The 23,145-nt window shown below is 43.7% G+C and overlaps 1 protein-coding gene across 5 annotated transcripts in view; it reads right to left on the bottom strand.

The window, feature by feature from the left end:
• The window catches only part of COLQ (collagen like tail subunit of asymmetric acetylcholinesterase), a 44,432-nt gene that overhangs the window by 9,164 nt on the left and 12,123 nt on the right, over positions 1-23,145 (bottom strand). For 3 of the 5 annotated variants that reach the window (XM_027814696.2, XM_027814697.2, XM_014285460.3), the window contains exons 2-13: positions 21,813-21,925; positions 19,830-19,934; positions 17,134-17,178; positions 16,402-16,428; positions 15,055-15,126; positions 12,601-12,663; positions 11,532-11,558; positions 10,836-10,880; positions 10,091-10,126; positions 9,087-9,167; positions 4,485-4,581; positions 2,490-2,629 (exon numbers count right to left, since the gene is read on the bottom strand). In XM_027814696.2, the coding sequence (XP_027670497.1) occupies positions 2,490-2,629; positions 4,485-4,581; positions 9,087-9,167; positions 10,091-10,126; positions 10,836-10,880; positions 11,532-11,558; positions 12,601-12,663; positions 15,055-15,126; positions 16,402-16,428; positions 17,134-17,178; positions 19,830-19,934; positions 21,813-21,925 (851 nt within the window). The remainder of the gene's footprint in view (positions 1-2,489; positions 2,630-4,484; positions 4,582-9,086; positions 9,168-10,090; positions 10,127-10,835; positions 10,881-11,531; positions 11,559-12,600; positions 12,664-15,054; positions 15,127-16,401; positions 16,429-17,133; positions 17,179-19,829; positions 19,935-21,812; positions 21,926-23,145) is intronic. The other 2 variants (XM_027814698.2, XM_027814699.2) reach the window with 2 other exon arrangements.

Genomic DNA, 23,145 nt, shown 5'->3' with positions numbered 1-23,145 from the left:
AGCAAAGAAATAGAAAACTAGTGAAGAACTGATTGTGTAAATGTGTGCAGGAGCTCAAGTCCCAGCCCCGGAGCTCTACGTTTCTCTTGAAATCAGTAGCAGATCTGTGCTCTCGGAAACTCTCTGTTCCAGATACTGGCCTTTGAAATTGCTGAAGATTTAAAAACCGGAATGAATCTTAGCCAGTGCCAGAAAAATGGCACTTTGTTTCCCAGGCTCTCCCCTCTTCTGGTGGTGCTGGCACCTGCGGAGCTGGTGGGTGAGCGGGTGATCGCGCTGGGGACACACTGCGGTCGGGGGCTGCTTTGGGAAACCACAGGACACCGGGACTGGGGCCACGGAGCACCGTCCCTGGGTCTTTTCCATGTGCAGCTATAGAAACCCTGACAACAGTTTTCAAGCAGTGCAAGGCAGGCTTCAAAGCTGCTACATGGGGATCTGAGCAGAATAAATAACAGCAATGTTAAGCTCAAGGGAGTAAGAAACAAATGGGGCAGGCAAATGGGGAGCTTTCAGAGCTGAGGCTTGCTTCTTTGCCAGCCTGCGCTTCTGAGAACAGAACGGCACTTGATCATCATCAAATGAGGGTTCACAGTGACAGTGTAGGGTACTTATGTTTTAGGTGGTTACACTCTCATTACCATCTTTTAAGATCAAATATGAAACTGTGCCTGATCGAGAAGGGGGTGCTAAGACCTACACAGAATTTGCAAGCCTTATACCTTTTCCTATGAGTTCTACATGCTGTGAAGTACAAGATAATTTTTTTGCAATAGCATGCAGCATGATGCAATATGCACCTTTGTTTCATGCACTTTCTTCTCTCACCATTATGTGTTGTTTTTTTTTAAAAAAAAGGGTGGGGTTTTTTGTAATGCAACACAGACAGGGATGAGTGAGCAGCTGACAAGACTTGCAGCACACTCATGCAAAAGATCGAGTTCAATCACCCAGTTTAATGGGCAGTGTTGTGAGCAGGTCCCTTTCACACCCTGAAACAGCTCTGTGAAAACCTGACAGATGGGGAAGTTAACAAAGCTAAGTGCTGATTACTGTCATTCAGAAAGGACCAGACACCAGCAATATCCACTTACATGAGTGGAGTGGCTGGGCTATACTGGTGCACGGCAGTGAGGTAGCAATTTCATTGCTGATTAAGTGCTACAATGCACAAAATAATAAGGTAGGGCCCAGCGGAAGGAAAAGGACAGAAACAGTATTTACAAAGCCCAAAGAAATCAGAGATGAAAAATCGCTCAGTCACTTCCCAGCAATTACTTGTCCTTTAAAATACTTTGTCCAATTTACTTGTAAAAATGGTTTCAAGAGGGCCAGAGATCGGAATTAGCTATATAAAGTGTAGGCCTACAGACAGGAACTCAGAAGTCCGACTCCCATGGTTTGTGAACCAAAAACTCCTTTTTGGTTCAGGGTAGAGGGTCTGTGCTTTGGGGAAAAGTTCTATTGTATATGCAAACTGCTTGACTCCAGTATTCAATTCTGAAATTACTGTCTTTGCAGAAGAAGATGTGAAAAATAAGCAAGAAAGAGATGCTTATTTCACTGACCGATCTGAAATATGTTTCAATTTGCTGAAATAACAGATTATATATGTATAGCAGGAGATGGAAAAGAGCATCCTCAGGCTTCAAAAAAAGTTTTCTAAAACATGTGCTGTGTTACTGGTGGTTTGAAATAGCCGCTTTTTGGCACCACAGTCACACAACCCTCAGACTAGTTATGAGACCAAATTCTTTTGCACCGACTGAACCTAGAGGTTTTGGGTACTAGAAATGACACACTGTCTGCATACAGACATCCTCCCTGTTAAATCCAAAATACTCGTAAGTACAACACCTCTAACTGTAGAAGTACTTAAGAACTGCTGTTGTGGTTTAACCCTAAGTGCAACTAAGCACCACGCAGCCACTCACTCACCACCCCCGGCCCCCAGTGGGAGGGGGAGGAGCATCAGGCAAAAAGTAAAACTTGGGGGTTGAGATAAGAACGATTTAGTAATGAAAATAATAATAATAGCAATAACAAGAATTGTAATGAAAAGGAGAGAGGAGGAGAGAGGAATAAAACCCCAAAGGAAAAAAAACAACCGAGTAATGCACAATACAATTGCTCGTGACCGATGTCCAGCCCATCCCGAGGCATCAATTGGCAGGCTCTGGCCAACCCCCCCACCCTGTTTATATACAGAGCATGACATTCTGTGGTATGGAATATCCCTTTGGCCAGTTCAGGTCAGCTGTCCTGGCTCTGCTCCCTCCCGGCTTCTTGTGCACCTGCTCACTGGCAGAGCATGCGAAACCGAAAAGTCCTTGACTTCAGAGTAAGCACGACTTAGCACTAGCTAAAGCATCAGCGTGTTATCAATATTATTCTCACACCAAATGCAAACCACAGCATTGTACCAGCTACTAGGAAGAAAACTAACTCTATTCCAGCCTAAACCAGGCAAACTGCTCACATCCTCTTACCGCAGGGACTTTGGGAAAATTGTATCCAAACGCATGTTCCTCATACAGCGGGTTATTCACGTGTTGCGGGGATCTGCAGAGACACCTCCCTGGAGGCCCTGGCAGTCCTCTTTCCCCTTTTGGTCCTATTGCGAGTTGCCCTGGGAAGCAAAATACCAGGTTGCCTCGTTATGAAGTTAATACACAACACCCAAATGTAGCCTTAGTGGAAAAAGTACAGGTCAGGTGGATATATGCATTTATCTAAGTTTTCAGATATGCATATGTCCCACCAAATCCACCGGGAACTAAGGTAAGGGATTACCAGAACCACCAATTCAGCACTTCAGGAGGAAGAGCTGAGTTTGTACCACAGTCATATTATTTCAGATCACTTTGTAAATTATTCTATCAACTTTACAGAGAAAGAGAGAGACTGTTTGCTTAGAACAATTGTCAACCTGTTTGAAGCTACAGAAATTTAGGACATGATGAACACACAGATCACTCTACAGCACCTGTGCACCAAGTTTAGTAGAGTCAGTCTGTATACATCCACAACACATTGGACTTGTGCACTTGTAAAACCACTTGTACAATGCTGTTTCAGAGGTCTCTGTACAGGAAAACCCAACTAGAAATACAGGAGTGCTACAAATAAAAATAATAAAAAAAAAAATACTGCTTTTTGACTTTCAAACTTTGGCAAGGATGTGCTACTCCGCAGAAGTAGACTGTGAGCCAACATGTTCATACTGCAAGGAGTGATATCATTACAGAAAGGTCTTTCAGGATTCAGAATTGATATTCTAGAGGGAAAAGATTAACAAGCCCGACACATAAACTTTCTGTGGATGAAATAAAGCCTTTAAAAAGTAATCTCAAGATTCTGGCTGCCTTCCCATTGACATGGTGAAAATTCTGCCCTCTGAAAACTTCCAGCTAATTTACTCAAGGCAAAGATGTTTCATAATGGAAGGCGTGAGACGTGAAGATTCTGAAGCAGCCCCCAGCTTCACAGATGTACCATTTCCACACCACCACAAGAAGAGACCTCCTGCCCACTAATGTAAGCAAGAGAAGAAAAGGGAACGCAAAATGGAAGAGGGCATTGAACAGATGGGCAGCAGCACAAGCAGTTGTTGTCCATTTCAAGCAACAGCAACTTCCAATCGATTTTGCTTTTTTCAGATACTTTAGTATATATCCTTGTTGAGAAAACCCTGTTTATGCTTTTCTTTTCAGATACTTTAGCGCATATCTGGGTTGAGAAAACCCTGCTTGAAGGTTCACTGTCACCAAACATCATGGCTTGTGTATTGTCCTTCATGTCTATGCTTGGTCTCACAAGCTGCCCAGAGTTCATGCACATGCATAGCTTTGAAGCTGTACAATTATCTATCAGTTACAGAATTTTTCTTGTGATTTCTGCAACATGCACAATTGCAGCAAGCAGAGATCTCCAGCACTTAATTAAAGAGAGAATTTTTCTCCACCGCCCCTTTTTCCCTCTGACTCCTATCCCTTTCCTTCTCTTCCCTTCTTCCCTTAATGCCGTTGTGACTTGAGCCTCATCTGTTTTTCCTTTACAGAGCTGCAGAGGGTGAGGATGTCCTGGCTGATTAGGAAACGCAATCTTTCACTGTAAGCCAGGGTATCTGGAGAAGCAGCAAACCTTTGATGATGGAGATTAACTAGTCCCTCCAAGGCTGCCAGATGGCTTTTCATCATACCCATCTACCGAAGCCCCACAGGAATTGCATAGGCCATGTTTCTGGTTTTATTTGAAACACCAGAAGCCATCATGTAGGTTTTCAAGTAAGGTATAGAGTTCTTACACTGGACAAGGATGGTGTGGCCTGCCTTTGGAAGGAATCCTCTCCTTGCTGTCAGTGGGGAAGCAAATGAAGCCCTGCAGCGCTTTTTGTAAAGGGGTCTGTGTGGCCGTATGTGATGAGTCAGGAGGGGCTGGGCAGCAGGGACACTGTGTAGGAGATCCCCTGATCTCCCGCTTACCTGATCCTGAAGGTCCAGGGGGGCCTGGCTGGCCAGAAGGACCAGGCCTTCCAGGTGGACCCATGATACCTGCAGGTCCAACGTCTCCCTTTAGTCCCTAGGATTGAAGAGACATCCATTTATTTGCTGAACTATTAATAACACACAAGCTCTTCCAGCCAGCAGTGGTTTCCATTTCAAGAAAGCCAAGACATTTGCCAACAGAAGCACGCAGCATGAGCTAGTCATGACCCCAGGGAAGAGCTGCTGTCCTCTTCTAGTGATGACAGAAGAACATGTCCAGGCAGACTTCTGTTCCTAAATGTGAATGGTCCCAGAGATCTGTTCTGTGTGGAGCCAGGGATCACCCTGCTCTGCCTTCAGTCTCTTGGTAGCCTTCTTTAAGGATGCCTTTCTGCCTCTGGTAGCACTCTAAGAGTCAGCACGGCTCAGGAAGAAAGGGCTGGTGGAGCTGAAGCAGCTGACCCTGGAAATCCTTAGTTATTGCACTAATACACACTGGGGGAAAAAAGAGAAAATTCACTAAGGGCGTGGCAAAAGCTTCCACAGTGACATTTCCCAGCCTTAGGGCACAGCCTTTCAGAAGCACACTAATGACTTTGAGGTCCACGCTGTTTTCAGAAGCACTTTAGGTGCCTGGACTCCTGTATCTCTTTCCTGTATTCACTTTCACCATGGGTATAGCTACGTTAAAAAATCATCACAAGGCAAGCAAGGGCTTGGCTTTACAAAGTGCAAGCTAGCGCATGGCAACATGATGCTGACAAATGGTGTCCCTCCGACACCCTGCCACTCAGTCAAAATGCTGTAAAATTACCTGTGGGAGATAAGCTTACGCAGTTACCATACAGTAGCCAATATTCTGTAAAATCAGCCCTGATTTGCCTCATAGGAGCTTGTTTGTGCAACCACGTCCTTAGGCATTTGGAAGTTTCACTGCAGAACTGTTTAGCACCTTCCTATTTTTGCTCCTGAATTTAATACGGCAACACTTATTAAAAATAACCATGTTTATCTTCCTGCTCATACACTCTCCAAGGCTTGGGATTTCTCAGCTTTGTATTTCAGAAGTGTATTACATAGCTTAAAGTTTAAATAACTGATTTGATTTTTATGTAACAGCATACATTAGTTAGCATAACAAAAATGCTGTGTATATGTAAGCTTTCTTTTAATGACAAAGGAGATTAATTCCTTGAAGTTGGTGTAATTTCTTGTCAATATGCATTCATGGGCGTGTGATGAGTGGTTGCACGTTTAATTTCAGAGTAACTTAGCATATGTAGTAATATATGTTAAAATTGTTTGTTGTTATATAATATGTTGTATCCCATGGATATGCCTCAATGTCACTTGCACTGTTACAACAGAGGAAGGTTGATTTTGCCACGGTCCATAAAGAACTAATTGAATATTTGCTTTGTTTAATCCTATTAGGTAAACTCTGTGCCATCAAAATATTCCAGGATTTATGTGAATGTCAGCGATGCTGACTCCTAATTACTTCTTACACTATCCAACATGGAACTAGCAGACCAGGATTTTGGAGCCCCAGAGAAGTCTGTGGGAAAGCTCTTTCCCCCACACAGCAGTGATCTGGCGGAGGCAAGCCAGTGCCAGTCCGACGTGTGCTGCCTGAAAACGAGCTGCCTTCTGTGCCTCCTGCTTTGGAGGAATGACTGCTTAATGCTCTCTTGTTTAGCACAGATTGATTAAATAACAACGGGGGAGATTTTTTTTTTTTTGATTTTTTTTTTCCTTGTTTCTTTTCACATGCACCCATGGCATTCAGAGAAGCTTTCCACATGGACAATATTTATTTTCCCCTCCTTTCTTTCCAAGCAACATTACGTAAAACCCTAAGTCATTCCTCCTCAGCAAGACTGAAACCCTAAACTTGCTCCTTAGGGTGAAATCCCAGGTTACAAAGCTCTGGGTGTTATATCCCAGTTAGGGGGCAGTGAGGCCCTGACTGGCCTCCTGGCCACCTCTTAGGGAGAGCCTGCCCCAGAGGCAGCGGAGAGCTGAAGTCGGTGAGATAATCAAGACGTATCTCAAAATGGAAGTGGAAGTGACACCTTCCTAATTTAGCTGCTTTTATCTAGGGATGTCAGCTGGATCAGGGGGCAGGAAACGGCTCCATGTCGATGGAAACGATCCTCTCCGCTGAGCAAACAGCCAGGCAACCGCAGCGCTTACGGGCAGCAGCCAGACCCACACAGCCTTAAAATGCCACTCTTAAGTTTTTTCAAAGGATTAGAAAAGTAGAAAGGAAATAACTCATTCACCAATTACAGAGAGGGGAACCCAGTGTTCACGTAGAAGATTTATGCTGAAATTGCTTTCAGGGCACCAGAAAGGTGTTTGTGTACTGAGCCTTGGCCCGGGATATCCTAATTTAGGGCCAGACTATAGTTCTTTTAGTCAAACTGATTGTTGCCTGAAATTATGACACGCTTTATGTCACCAGATTTAGACTGAGACACTGTGTAATATAACAAAATGTCTAAGGTGAAGTAAGCAGTGCACTGTGTTGAAGCTGATCTGCAGGCACTGCGTCTTCTCTTTGCCTTATGCTACAGAAAGACATTCTGTGTGTATTCCTTTGGCAGGGCAGATGAGCAGAGTTTTTAAAGAAATAATAGCAAAAAGCACACATCAGCTTTTAAAACCTGACAAATCAAGGACAAAAAACCTATTTCTTGTGGGTCGTCTGGCAGACTTACATTGCACATACCTTCCTCACTGGAGACCTATTATTCCTTTCCTAACATCCAGCTTTTCATTTTTCCCTACAATGCTTATTCTTTCACTTCAGACATTAGCTGGTGGCATCAGAAAAACGGTGAAGCAGGCATGCACCTATGTTTGCAGTGCTGGGCATAACCAGGTTGCAAATAAAATATGTTCAGCTAAGCCCATTAACCACAGCATCTACAAACTCCTGCGTTTCAGCAGACGTACAGCGTACCAAGAATAAATTCCCTTCCCTGTTAGTCAGCAGAAGGGAACAGGCTCTACAGGTGGCAATTCAGAGCACCAGGAGCTGGTCTCCTTTGTAGCCCCGATATCATTGCTTAAAATAAATACAAAAAGAAAGGTGCACTCCTAGAGGCCCATTTGGTAATTTATACAGGTAGCTATACCAATATTGCTACCCCCTTGGAAGACGCTAGAGTGGAGGAGTCAGAATCAAATTCGCGCACAATTCCTGATCTTTACAATTCATCTGAAAGTCTGAAAAAAATAGTTTCGCCAACATAATTATTTTGGGCTGTAAGGACGGACCATTTGTCAACCACTGCATTCCTGAACAGCTTCCATACTACATTACCATCCCTTAAGGTCACTAGGTGTCTTCCCAGTCTTTCTCAGAGCAGAAGAATCTGTCCCTGGCACGCAGTACTATGGCGAGAGCCGCCATATAAATATCCAGCCTAGCAAATCAGTCTTGGTTTAGAGTTAGCAGGGGAAACACAAGAAACAGAGAGGGTGTTTTAGTGCTTTGGTTCTTTGCACGGTGTGTAGGACATTTCCAAGGCCCTGCAGCTCTGCAAGCTGATCCATGTTGACCAACACCTGGGCCTGGGCAAAGCCTGACTGAAGCCAATTGGATGGTGCTGACAGAAAGCATCGTCCAGGTGGGCCCAGCAGCAAGGGCAGAGCCTGAACGGGCACGAGATGCACACTTGGTCCTTGGGCTAGAGACCAGGAGTGTATTACAGTGTAATACAGGACTGAGGTTTGGATGTGTAGACCAGCAGTTTTCATTGCCACAGACCACGCACCAGTTTAATCCGTTACAGCACACCATTCTCAGTGTACCGGCAGCCACTGCCAGGGCACACAAGCAGTGTTTTTCTAGCAGCAGTGTAGCTCTTTGCACTGGTGAGCCGGGGAGAAAATTCACGGACAGGCAATGAGACCTCCCTTGCAAGATGCTGACACTGCCTGTCTGCCCAGAGCTGAGGTTACGGGGAACTAGTTTTTGTAGCATGCACAGCAATCCCTCCCTCATCCAGAGCCCCAGAAAGCCAGTGTTTTCCTACAAACCTTCCTTCACTCATCCCAGTAATCTATTTTCTCGAGGGGAAGAGGATGGCACCTGGGCAGGCTGAAATGTGTTGAGTTTTAGATATACCCCATTCGCCGTGCCTGGAAATCAAGCAGCCCTGCTCCCTAAGTCAGCTTCAAGGTTGGCATCTACAAAGTGTAGGGCACCACAGCATTACCTCCTAAGCTGCCTGAGACCTGGACCTCACACCAGCACGCTAGCCATCAGGTGGGGCTGGGACCATAGCAATGTGTTGCTTAGGATTCAAAGGAGGGGTTCAAGGTCTATTCAACGAGTTTGTTACCAATCTAGGAAAAACAGAACTTTCCCCATACTGCACGGTCAGGGGACTGAGTGCTACAGATAAGGCTGCAGCCCTACAGCTGAGGCTTTAGCTCCTGTGTAGCCTGTGTGAGGTGTCCCAGGGCTTCTGCCTGCTCCCCGTGTGATGAAGCGCGTGGTACCACGAGAGCACAGACCACACCATCGTACACCATGACCACGCAGATGCCGTGAATCGCGGGGAAGAAGAAACATTTTGGTCCTACTTGTTTGCCTCGTTTTCCGGGTCTTCCTATAGGTCCTCTGTGTCCTGGTACTCCGGATTGTCCCTTCGGGCCCATCTCTCCCTTGGTGAGTGCAGAGGGGGAAGGAAGAAAGATGTCAGTACATGGTTATACCTGCCCTTACACAAGGCAGCAGATGGACAGTGCTTTCATTCACACAGTTCCTCTAGATAATGCCAGCACCGTTTCTTTTTCAGAAATCCAAAATTATAATTGAATATTTTAAAACAAGCATAAAGTAAAAAATACCTCTTACAATTTATCCACCTTTCCCTGAAAAATCCTTTCCTAAAGAGAAGGCCAAATGGAGGGATCAGAAACACGCTCAGGGACTTGAATAGGTCAAGGCTAGCAAAACTCTCTGACTCCTTGGCAACATCTTGCTTTGCTGCTAAGATGCATGTGTAATAAAATCACTCAGGGAAAGGGCAGTGAAATTACTCATCTTCTAGCCTCCTTAAAAGCAACCATTATTTCTTTATCCTAACTTCAGAGATAAGATGTGATAAGATTGATAAGATTATCCTCCTTTAGGCTTTCTATCCTTAAGTCAATGTCTGAATTTTGATTGTTTTTTAAGTACAGAATAACAATGACATAAAAACTGGTCAGGGTTATCCCTACTATTTATAGTAATGCTATTTTGATTCAGAGTATCAAGAAGGAAATATTTATTAGCTTCAAGCGAATAAACCCCAAACAACTAGGGCAGTTATAAATCTGTAATTAAGAGTTTGAATATGTTGAGGATAGGAGGAAGATTATAACTAAACCAATGTTCTGGGGAAAAACAGAGAAACAACAAACAGTTAAACCTCAGAGTTTTCTCCTATGACAAAAAGCCTAAATAATTTGATGAAGTCCAAGAAGTGTTGGTCATTGAGTCAAGCAAGACTTTCAATGTCTTATCCTTTTGAGGATGTCCCCGAAGCCACTCATTCACCATATGTCAGCACTTAACTCCCCAAGACACCATGTTCACTTACTTTTTGTCCCAGCATTCCAGGGAAGCCTATTTCTCCCTACAAAGTAAAAGGAGAAAAATCATCAAAAAATGTGGAGTGACCTTTGACAAAGCAGCACCTTTCTTGGAAGGAAGAAAACCAAGTCCTGTGTATTGATACCAGTTAAAGAATCTTGCACTGCAGTTCAGCACTGTGGGTGATGCAGTAGTTGGAGAATTATAAGCAAAATTTTACGGTAAAGTCCTTTGTACAGTAACACTACTCCTCTGTCTGGTCCTCTGCTGCCTGCTTCTGCTCCTCCAGCAAAAACATCCTGGTTGTGCTTTTGTCTAAGCCCACGTTTGGGAATGGCATGTCTCCGTTTACATCAAAAGCAGTTTACTTTTCTTTTCTTAGTTAAAAGGACCCCCCAGCCACAAATCTCACTTCCCCCCATCCCAGCATTATCCTGTGACCAGCTAAAAGCATCTTGGCAAGCTGTCCTGGTTCTGGACTGCACAGGCCAGGAGGGACCGAGGTTCCTTCCAGGAAAACCCCCCTCTGGCTCACCAACACTGCCGGGGCTGGGGGCAGATGGACACGAAGGCTGCCCCACTGCCCTCCCGTCAGGCAGGACCACCGCCTTCCCTCGCCACTCTTGCCCTCCCAGAGAGATGCCTCCAGGCTCCCTTCCTCCACACCGCTGCTGTTTTTCACTATCAGAAGGATGTTAGTCCTGGTGTGCACGTGCAGCTAAAGCTCACAGCCATTGGGAAAAGAAAACTACCTGGTCTCCTTTGACTCCTTTGTCACCCCTGTCACCTCTGGATCCCTGGAGAGAGATAACAGGGTGACAACAGCTTAATTACTACCATTTCATCAGGAAACAGAAAGTATTTCTCCTACATTACGCGCTATTTGGAGTCACGCAGAATACATTCATATCTTCCGAGTAAGGTATATGGTAGATACCCTAAAACGTTTCCTTATTACTTTCATTGACATTGTAACAGAATTAGAAGTAAGGTTTGTAGGAAAAGGGACTCATTCTCCCCAGATAATTACTTTAAATACGTGCTTTCCTGGACATAATACTTCCAAACTTGATTTTTTCCCCTAGCTGGCTTCATCCAAGTTCAGGTCCCACTGTGAGGTCTTACAGTAAAAACTGTCTCTGTGCCGAAGTGTATATAGCCTAAATAAACCAGACCAACAATTAAGGATTGTTATACCCATTCTACAGATGGGGAAATTGTAGTGAGGTGCACTGCAGTAACTTGTTCACGAGAAGACAGGGTGTAAAACTCACTTCTTCAGCATCCCAGCCCAAGCCACAAGACTGTGCTCCTTCTCGAGGCTTGTTTTTGTTTCCTAGAGGGACCTTTAGACTTCAGCAAAGTTCAATCTCATTTCTACAGTTACTTTTTTTTTACATAACTGTTTGCAGTTGTTAAATTATACATTATTCTATTTTCACACTGACCTTTTCTCCTCTAGTTCCAGGAAAACCCTAAAGGGAATGATAGATAGTTTAATGCTTCTTGCTTTCAAGATCACCCAAGAAGCCGGACTTTCAAACTTTGAAGTGAAGAAAAATAATGAAGCAAAAATAATTAATTGCATCAATTTGCAAATGCAAATGAATTTTTATAGCTTCTAAAATTGCACTGAAACAGAACTCTGAAACATTAATTAAAGTCAAGACAACTCAGTCCAAAAGCCAACGTGAAAAGCCAGGTAAAAAGCCAGCAGGTTTGATATTGCTTTAAAATTGAAAGAAGGGAAATTAAATGTAACTGAAAGTGAATAAAGCCTTAGATGCCACAATTAATAATCTAAAATAATTTTAGCAATAATCTTTGTTTTCTGTTTTTTTTATTTGTTGTTTTGTTTGTTTTCCTCCCCCTGTGGAACATTCTTAAATTATACTGAAGTAATCTTCAAATGTGAAGATTACTATAAAACCGAGCTTCTCTTAAATATGCAATAAACAATAATGTTCAGCTCTTCTTTCCAGTCCTTTATTTGAAAAAACTGATTACTTTTTTTTTTTTTTCCAAATACCTTAAAATACTGTGGCTTAAATTTGTAAAGGCATAGGCCATGCTGCAGGCAATGATGTGCAGACACTGAACATCCAGACCAAATTGTGCTTACTATCCAACTGTCGATACATAGGCATCGTTTTAGAAAAGGAGCAAAATTTTCTCCACAGTCTTATGAGGTGGGTGGAAAACGTTGCAGACATGATTTAATGCTGCAGATATACTTAAAAGCTCCAGTTTTCTATGGGATACAATTATATATGAATTTTGCTTTTACAATAAGATTTTGCGTTACAATAATTTATACCAAAGCATTTTAACGAAAAGTCAAAAACACAGCCAAGCCCAATCAGACAACATAACCTTGCTTGAAGGAGAACATATCTTTTTAGCTGTATTAGAAAATAGATATCTTGATAAATGCTTTCCAGCAAAGTCACGAGGGAAGCAGCTGTCAGCAGAGCGTTAGAAACCAATGTCTGAAAATGCAGCGGTAGGTTAACAAACCTTGGAGCCCATTGGTCCTCTTGTACCTGGCAATCCCATCACACCCAACTCTCCCTTTTCACCCTAAAGGGGTCAATAAAGAGAGTTATTGATTGTGGCTCTCTGATGAGGTCATACTTGAACGTCTGACAGTTTAGCGGTTCAGGTTTTATGTCAAATGGTTGAGACAAGCCTGACCTTGGTGTAGCACTGCAGTCAGAGGTCTGTATTGCAATTGTATTCTGCCTGAGTCCTCATCTTATTCTTCTATTTGCATTTTCTTGGGTGTGTAACTTGTGCTTCAGTTTTGCCAGATGCTATTAAAGGACATGCAAGCAAACCTCAGCAGCGCTGCATCCTTTTTCTGCAGGAAGGTGCATTGTCTCTACCCAGCATCACTTCCACTGAGTCGCAGAAAATAAAGGTTTTTTTGCTGCAAGCCTTTATGGTTTGGGGAGGTGTAGTGTGCTTTTATTGTGGTTTTGAGACACCATGTGCTTTACAGTGGTTTGGAGCCAGTAAATCATGAAAAGGCTTTACAACAGCTTCTCTGGCTGCTGTCAGCTAATTATATCTAGCGTGAAATACAGAGTAGTCCCCGCAGACATGCAGCAGCACTACCAGCAGAATACAGTTGGCTCTCATTCTCCTTTGGCTTTCACTGTCCTAGAAATGGAGAGGATTTTCGTGTTGGCTGCTGCCCTGGCAGAAGTTCAGAAAAGACTTGAAGAAACAAAGTAGGAGAAGTAAGTATTGGACCAAGGCTGTGTCAAAGAAGGAGAAGACAATGAAGGAGACCCAGCTGAAGAAACAGAAGGCACGGAGATGGGAATGAGAAAAAAACTCAAACAGCAGCTTACTGAAGATTTACAGCAAGTAGAGGATGCAGCAAATGACTGCAGTGAAGATGAGTATCAGGAGTTTGGGAAGATCAGAGATGAAAAGAAGAGAAAGGCAAGAGAGACACAGCCAATGGAAGTGAGCACAGAGATCTGCTGGCCTCTGTTCCACTGGAGCCTTCATTGACAGGCAGGAAACCAAAATTTATGAAGACTGGAAGAAGTGAAAGTGTGAACCCATCTAAAGAACAGAGGAGACAGGTATCAGAGGAGACAATAAAAGCAGAAGAATTTGAATCAAAAGCAAGTAGGACTTGCAGTCAAAGTTTAGGAAAAACTATGACTATTGAATGCAAGGGGTGCTTCTAGAAGTGCAATGAAAAAGCATAACAATAGATGAAGAGGAGACAAATCAAAATTCAGGAGACTTCATAAATAGAACCAGAGCTTATATAAGGAAAAGGCCAAGTGAATGAATGAGTTTTCTGACTGCTCTGCTCTCAGTACTAACGTAGGTAGACTTTACCTACTCTCAGGTAGTTGGATCTTCCTTCTGCCCTCACTGCTCCCACTGTGGGAAATCATATCACACAGTGCATTTGGGGGGCACACCTTTTCCCAGTTCAAAGTGAACATCAGCTCCTTTTAAGTACATACTCTCTTACTGCTTGCCTGCATTCCCACATAATACAATATGTTGTTCTTCATCTAACATAGCTGTGAAGAGCTTGAGGGTCTGCTTCTCAGGTGTGGCTTCAATTCAGAAGTCATCTACTATTATTCTTGTAGGAGCAAGAGCTACTGCATCACATCCTCTGAGGTGGAGGCACCAGACTTCGTGGAGCACATGAAGAGTCAAAGGTTTACTGGGAAATGCAGTTTCAAACTAAACATTGTGTGCAGTCCTTTTGCCTGACGCATACTGGATTGAAGAAAAGCAAGTAATCTCAAGAGTCCCAGTAGAAACTCTATATACCATGGCTCCTGTGAAGAACTGTATATCTTTCGCATAAGATAATACTTAGTAAAGGGCTGTCCTGCATCTTTTTTTTTAATATAAAAAATGCAGAGGAAGCGAACACTGCAGTAGCAAAGTGTGTCCTACCATTTCTTCTGCTGTTGGTTATTAAAAATCACAGGAATGAATGTTTGGGAATGTATGGAAATGAACTTCAAAGATGTGATCAGCTATCCTCATGGTTTGTAATCTCTTTCCTGATACCACCCTCGTATTTTGCCTCAGCTGACACGAGCATGCAGTTATGCTGCCAAGAAGTGTGCATTCAGGCAAAGAGATCATCATAAAGAACAGTCCTAAAGATGATGATCAGTTTTGAAACACTGATCCGTGTAATTGTGAGACACCAGTGGTTATGAATGAGTCTTCATTAGACTGATTTTCAGTTTCCCTTTGACATATTTTAATCGACATAAGAAGTACTACAGGGACCAGGCTGAAGGTGGAGTAACCTAACCCTAGACTGGGCAGGTCTTTGCAGAGCAGTGTGAGAAAAGGGACCAGCACTGCTGCAGCTTCCCAGTCTCCAGCAGACAGTGGTTTAGAGACTTCCTGAGACAACTGCTCTGTTCAGGTCGTGATGTTGAACAGCTTATTCCATGTGAATTTTAGACTTACCTTCGGTCCTACAGGTCCAGGCCATCCTATCGGTCCTGGCATCCCAGGGACGCCCGGGGGACCTGGTCTACCCTTGAACGGAAAACACCGATTACAATGATTCATGTAACATCATTCCTACACACAGGGCTCCACTGCAGACAGGAGATACAGAGGAACAAAATCTTTTCAGGAAAAGACCTGCGAATGATTCTTTACCTTGTTTTTAATACAAAAAAATACTGTATTATATTCATAATGAATATATTCATTATGCTACTGGAGGAAGTGTGGGCTTACAGAAATACCAGGTTATACTGATTCAAATAAGTAGATCAGTTACAGAGTAAATCTACATGCAGTCAAAATAATCATCCTAAAATCCCAGTATCAATAACTGAAATTCTACTGTTTTTTTTGTCAGAAGAGTAGGTACCGACGCACTGTGATTAAGGTTTGCACTCTCTTGTAGGTTGGAGTGAGTCTCTCTGAGACATTACTGTTTTGAACACTTGAATTTATATAATATTTTTGTTCACTGTAGGGCATTTGCAATTTAGATTAAAGAAAAAGGCCTCTTGTTTATGTGTTTCGTATTTATTTGGATTACTGATTGGTAGCTGGTGTTAGAATCCTTTGTATATTATTAGAAGGGTGTTAAAATCCTTGGTGTATTATTAGAAGGGTACTTCTTTTCCTGGTTAGTGACTACCCCCTGCATATCTCTGATTTCATCCTGCATTTCTGCCTTCTTTTAAAGTTAATTACATTAAATGAAGGTATTTAGTGACCAAGATAACGTATTATGTTTCATCACATGTAGGGGTACATATTTTTGACAATATATCATGGCTCATATGTCACCAAGTATAGTATTGTAGTCAGCATATTGCACCGATGCCAAAACTCTGTTTGGTGTAATCATTAATGGTTATTCCTCCTTTGGGGGTATTTGGCCAAGCCTTATTTAGACTTCAGGGGAGTAAAAAGTTTGATTTTGCTTTGGGCTTTTTTTAATACACCTTTTATGACAGCTCCCATACTCTGCTTCCTCTGTCCACACAGACATAGTCCAGGTAACTTCCTACTCTGTAACACTCGCAGTGTCTGGCCAGAGCTGCACGCTCTTACGGAAGGAATCTCTTGCATTCAAGGCAGCTGGGACAGGTCTCCAAGCCAGAGGGTCCAGCTCTCCAGCTGTGCACCCAGAGCTCCCTACCACCCACCCTGGGTACCAGGGGAAGCGGCACAAACAGGTTAAACTTTGACATTAAGCAAGTTGTGTTTAACTGTTGCCTGCAACCCTCTCTGACAGCTGCTATGTGCCAAGTATTAGATGGGTTTCTGAGACAGCATCTTTGCTCATACCTTTCTTCCTGGCCTGCCAATCTCCCCCTGCCAGAAAAAGGAACATGTTAGTATCACAGGCACCACATGAAGCACAGTGGTTCATTAGTCAATGCATTTGCATTAAAAAAATTAAAAAAAATTGGGAATATCTTTATGTTTAACACTTTGCTTCCAGAGGTAAAATAAGAATTACTTCAACCGAGCTCCTTGGTCTTTCCTGTGTTCTCAGCCCTAAATCTATAGGCATCCCCTTGCACAGCAAAGCACGCAATTATGTGCACAGCTTCAGGTATAAGGCTCTAAAGAACATCATCGTGGAGCAAACGCTTTACAGATCTGAAGCCATAACTTAACGCATAGCCCAGTTTTAATATCTGAGCTGACTCATGCAATTAACAATGCGTGGGAGAGCTCTGCTTCTCATGTCCTCCTCAAAGGTGCTTGGATCGGTAAGATTGCTGACTTGTGCACCTGAGCTGCTTGCTTAAATACACCAGACAGAGTTAGCTACCATGGGAAGCCATAAAAAATATTTCAAAACAGAAAATGAACACTGAAAGATGAAGCTTTAAATTCTAGCTTCAAACCAATTCACAGCTTTACATTCACATTATAGCAAATTCCCACATCCATAAGGTCCACGATTCATTCACTAAACAGACAAGGAAAAAGGTGACACACACACCCCACCCTCCCCCCACATCTTTGCCCCTCAAAAACATGCCAAACTCTCTCATAACAGACACTTACTTTCTCCCCTTTTGGTCCTGTTATACCAGGAATTCCTTGTGGACCCTAGGGAGAGAAGTGAATGCTATTATTAAGCTGCACTAGTGAAGAGGCGCTGGTGGTTGTCTTCCCTCAAACCTTGACCCTGTAGGTGTTTCCCAGGAACAGTGTGAACCCACAAGGTTGGGGTGTCAGATGTGGTATTTGAACGTGGCCTCTAAATGCCAGGTCTGGCCACCGCTGGACGGCAGGCTGGCAGGGGAAGTGCGGGGGCATCTTCTAGATGAAGAAAATCGGCAAGAAAAAAGGCCTGGGGCAAAGGAAAGATGAGAAGTTCCTGGAGTCCTGAAGAATTAGCAACAACAAGGACACGGAGACACCGTGTCAGCTGGCAAAGGAGGTCAGCCAAAGGAGCGGTAAGGGAAGTGGCATAAAACATGCGGGATGGGCTCTGCAGTGTGGGATGGACATGGAGGATTGCCACTGCTTCTGAATCCTGAAGATACTTCTCTCCCTCTCAGATGAGGTTGGTTCTCCTTTCAGGAGACTTCTCAATCCAGGGAGGCCTTGAAACCCATCTCAGAAAAAAAAATATCAGAAAATCAGTCTTGTTTCTGGAATGCCTCCATTCACAGACCACCTTTTATTTTTGAATGACTAAGGAGAAAAATCCCAAGAGCCTGCATCAGAGGAGCTTTGGATTCACCATACAAATCACTCACTCCAGGTTTGAATCCTGGCTATCTTATGCTGACCATAACATGATGCAGATTGTATGGGAATAGGAGCAAAGCGTACCCTCAAATGCAAATTACTCTGACTATTTTCATCAGTAGAGTTGTTTCAGGTTTTCAGTAGTGTAAATCAGGATGCACCCTATTAGAGTCAGAGTCAAATTTTATCTTATTTCTTTCATTTTACCTTAGGTTACACATGGGAGGAACTACACTCTGAGTTACATCATTGCAAATCTAATTTAAAATTCAGCTCTGAGTCAACAGTATGGCCTTTTACAACTCCTTTGAAAGTCATGCAAGCTACAGCAGAAAAGAACTCAGATGTACTTCTTAAGATTATTTTTTTTAATGGTAGCATTTCTTTTCAGGTGACCATGGTCATAGAAGTATTGCCCAGAGGACTGCTGGCTCTAACATTGACCCGGTACAAGATACAGTCCCATAATTTATAATTAAAAATTCCAAAGCCATGTCATACCCACCCTAATGTCCGCCGTTGTGATAAAATCTGCCAGCCTACTCTATTTAAAAATGTTCTCGGAGGGACTGTGGGTCATTTGGCTGCAAGAATAATATTATTTATAGCAATGGACCTTGTAGAACAATAGAATCAATATTCCTGTTCTTCCAGTTTAAGCCGGAGAGAATATTAAGAGGATTTTTTTACACAAAGACAGTCTAGCAAAGACTGCTTCTGTAATCTGCTTCTTACACATCTACTGCAACTCTGGACCATGGCCAACCACAGTGCAGGGCTGTTTCATAATGCAGAGAAGACTTTTCTCAATACAGAACAGCACAAATGCTTCCCATCACTTCTCTCCACACCCCACCATTCACATGCCAAACGAGTCTGCCACATCCTGCATCCCAGCAAAGACAAAAGGGCAGAACGATAAAGACAGGTTCATAAAAGAAGACTTTCTGGCTTTCACATTGCAACTTCTAGACTATTTACAAAGACCTTCTGAAGTACTGACTTCTAAATAATGAAAGCTAAGCTTTTTGCCACATAACAACCTTTACTGTGATGTACTGTCCATACTTCTTAAATAGTGTTTGGGTGCTTGTTAACTTCTCAGGCTGCCAAAGCCTCAGTCACAGCTTTGCTGCAGCAAATGTCTTGTGCCATGCCTGCTGTTGGCTGTATTGTAATAAAACCGGCACCCAGGAGCCTCAAGGAACATCAACATCCCAAAGCACCCAGCACAGCACATAGATCAGGACTGCCCGTGCCCCAGGAGGAACTGGAAGTACCTCTCCATGAAAAGTTTAATTTTTCTTTGGAGGGAATGAACTGGAATGGAAAGGCAGATGGGTGATCTTCTCCCCACTAAAGAGATGTTCGCAAAAACCTTCCCCTAGAGGTGGAGCATTTCCTCAGAAGATTTCTGAATGTACCAATTGTAGAAAATTAAACAGGAGGTCAAAAAGACTGGCCCAAGGTTACCCAGCAAGTCAGAGGCAGAGACGCTGCAGGTCAAGCTAGGAGATCCCACATCTCCTGAATCCCATCCCACTTCCCTCCTGGAGCCACTCCTTGCCTCTGATGCTCACTGTAGGCGTCTGCCTTCTCGAGGATGTACTCCACTAACATTCAAGTGCATTGCACTTCTTGTGCATCCACTCCATGGGCTCTTTCCCTCACATAAAGGACAACAGAGTCTAAAGCAAACAAAAAACTAACCAGGAGCCTCTGAAGGAGGTGATGGCACCTCCGGCATTTTTGATGGGTGCTACCCACTGTAAAAATTCACAAAAATGAAGGGTGAACTTGAAACCGACTGCAGTATGCAAGGCAGGGATGAGAACAGGGTAAAAAGCCTACATGATTTATGCATGGTCATATTGCGATGAAATTAAGCCAGAGCTCGGTATGCTCGCTAAGCGGTAACAAACATTTGCAGATGTCTTAAAGACTTGTAAGGGCCTTGGAGCGAGTGAGAGAACATGTGATTTAATTACAAATGCATCACTCACCTGGGGGCCAGGAGGCCCTGCAGGGCAGTGCGATTTGGGCAGGGAGGAAGCCTGTATTATCTGGAGCTCCTGACACAGCTCTTTCACATCCAGGGCAAGCAGCTTCTGTGTGACATAAAACATATGAGTGAACTTGCAGCCATACACAGCCTGTTGGAGAAATGTAAAAAACCCAGCCACCAAATGCTACAGCCTCAAGAGGGTTTATTCGCTCGCTCAGGGGGAAGCCATGGGTTAGTCACAAGGTTATCTCCATGGATGCTTGAACATTAGCACTTGAGCAGAGTGACCTGCCCCATACTTCCTCCTCCTCCTCCTCCTCCCCCGGAGGCACAAGGCAGCCGCGCTGCCGCACGCCCCTCGGAGCCACTGTGGGACCTTGGCCTATTCTTAGACCTGACCCTGCTCTCTCTGTCGCACTTTAGAAGTAGCAGCTCCTCTCCAAAAATAGCGTCTTTGCTCTAAGAATAGAGTACGCTCAGCGAGGGTGTAGGCAGCGTGAACTTGGCTCCAGAAGACACTAACCCATCGGCATTCACTCGCTGCAGGCCCTGCAGACCAGGGCCGATGCCTTTAATGACCATGAGCGTCTCATCTTTTGACTTCAAAATTAGCCTTGCATGAGTAAACTGCCTTATTTGTGTCCTGTAACAAAAGTGATCTCCCCTGGAAACGCGGACGAACGCTGACCCAGAAACACCGGGTTAACGCAAGTGATCCTCAGCTTCCAAGTGAAAAGCCGTTTTCTTGAAAAGCTCCCGCTGGGGACTCCAAAGCACAAACTGCTCACAGCGAACTCACGCGGCTCCCCCCCCTCCTCAGAACTGCTTCGTTTTATTTCATGGTTTTATGGGGGAAACGATGGTGTAAGGATGATTTTATGATTACTCTCTGGGCTGTTTGGGGGGAATCTCAGGCATCCTGGTCCCAACCTCATCCTCACTGAAGAAGTATAGCACATTCCCAGGACCTTGATTCTGGGTCTCCTTTCCGTGGAAATCAAAGCACAGAGAGGGGAGAGGATGAGGAAAGGTGAGGCAAGTAGATTTTGGTCGGGGGGGGGGGGGGGGGGGGGGGGGGCGGGGAGCAGCACCCTGAGCTCAATCCTGATCCCTCTGAAGATAATGGAGGATTTCACACTATATTTTTTCTTGGGTTAGTTCTTGTTAGACATCTTACTGATCATCATTTACGTAACACCAGCAACAATTGCAGTATTTGTATATGGTAGATGAATAGTAGAGTTAAGAAATAGGAATTACTGAGCAGGTAGAAACATTTTTAATGTTGGGGTGGAAAATATGTGAAGTTAACAGATCCTGGCAATAAGAATAATTGGGCAAGCTGCTGTATCATATACCCATTGTATCCTCTATGCTGCATATGTTAACATGTGTATGGATACATATCATGTAGAGCAGGTAGGTATATGCATAGGTGGGTGAGTGAAAACTGCATACCAGTAACTAAGACATGTCTGTCTTTCTGCAAAATGAAATGGCGGGAATAGATTCCATAGGAGGATTTTGAGACCTTCGTTTCACCTACTGGGTAAGGCAAATGCGATGCAAAACAGGACATATACATAATGTACACCCTGAAATCCATTGTGCAGGACAGAAAATTACCTTTCTGTCCTTACTTGGTTTATTGCACTGCCATTTCCTTTAGTTCAGGATTGCCTGACTCTTAAGTTCCCAAAACAGAGTAAAGAGGATATGTTTAAGTTTTTAAGTTAATTTTTTTTAAAGTTAATTAACTGCCCGAACAAACCCAGCTTTGTTTCGTTCCTTGCTCTATTTGAGATTCACTTCAAGCCCTAGTCTGGGATGTTGAATGATTGTCCTAACAGAGCCGTATTAACACAGCCAGACGGGTGGGCTGAGGGGGTGCCATGAAGAGGTGCTTGAGAGGATACTTCAGTCTCTGTCACACCTAAGAAGTCACGTAAAGAGAGGGGAAAGGCTCCCGGGCCACACTTACAGTGCTCCAGCTGTGCCTGAAGTATGGTGGTGGAAACAGGGGTGGTGGAGGAGGGCCGAGGAGGCAGCACGCTCTGCGGGTGAGCTCCTTCTTCTGTTCCAGACATGGGAGATCTGTTCAATACAAACATCCGTCTGTTGCCTTGAACGCCACAAACATTTCTCCCAGAATAAGAGGAGTTTGCATTCCACAGGATTTTCCTATATCCTGTGTGCATTGATTGTAACACTGTAATCCAAGCAGGGGTTTAAGAACCTGGGTGGTCCCTTATGAGTTCCTCCTCATGCTGAAGGCTAGGCAGAGTCTTAAACTCTTAATGTGGCTATGACACAGGCTGATTTTGGAAAATTTTAGATAAGCAACATTAGAAAACAGATTGAAATATTTCTCGCTTTCTCTCCCCTCTCTCCCAAAAGTGTGTTATAAACAGCATCTTCCAGTTCCCGTTACAGCCCGTGTGCCACCAGGAAGCGCCCCGTGCTGTTGCCCACCAACCTTCCCCATGGACCAAATTGCTTCAGGCCCGTCTGTGATAACCGAGTGGGAAGCTGCTCCACAGCCCAGCTGCTTATATTTCCCCTGGGACTGAAATCAGGTTGCCTTATTTCTGATTCCTGCATCATCCCTAAGAATAAATTTTCTGCAGCTCCGACTTAGCTGATAGCTTTGTCACCATCTGACTAGTAAGGCAGGACCTCAGCTGCGTTCAGCAAGGTATGTAACCTCTTCTAAGAAGTAAACTCCCATCAACAATATAGGAAGCTCTGACCAAGGGTTCACAGAGAAAGAATTGGAAGGTGATGCGTTTATACTGTGAGAGTTTTTTTCTGAACCTGTTTACTCCTTGGGAAATATATTTCTAATCACGATGGGGCTTTCTGCAAAGGTTTTGCCAAGGACAGCAAACATTTATTTATGCCTGTTGGTTTTTTCCTCTGGCTTGTGGCAGCTGGAATGGGTGTCTGTGTACTGAAGGGTGGCAGGGAGCCAAACACAGTAGGAAGAAAAGCCTATGGTGAAGTATCTGGTATTAATAGAAAACCTCTAAATTAAGTTTCTAGGAAGACAAACCTGACAAAATTGCTAGATTTGTGTGCAAATCAAGCACAGGCTGGATATTAGCCACATCTCAAGGTAAGGCAAACTTTCTAAGGGACAGAGATACTTCTACATTTTCAAACGTCTCAGAAAATGTATTATATCAGTCCCGTCATCCCACATTAACGGGGACAGCATGTTCCCAGTCCTGATGCACAGAAAAGAGCCACTCAGAGGAGTGTGAATCAGCAGCATTCAAGGGTAGTTTAAGTCATCCAGATTTTTTTGTCTAGCA

The sequence above is a fragment of the Falco cherrug genome, chromosome 4 (assembly GCF_023634085.1).
Source record: "Falco cherrug isolate bFalChe1 chromosome 4, bFalChe1.pri, whole genome shotgun sequence".
NCBI classification, from domain to species: Eukaryota; Metazoa; Chordata; class Aves; order Falconiformes; family Falconidae; genus Falco; species Falco cherrug.
This window is presented reverse-complemented; position numbering and strand designations above follow the sequence as displayed.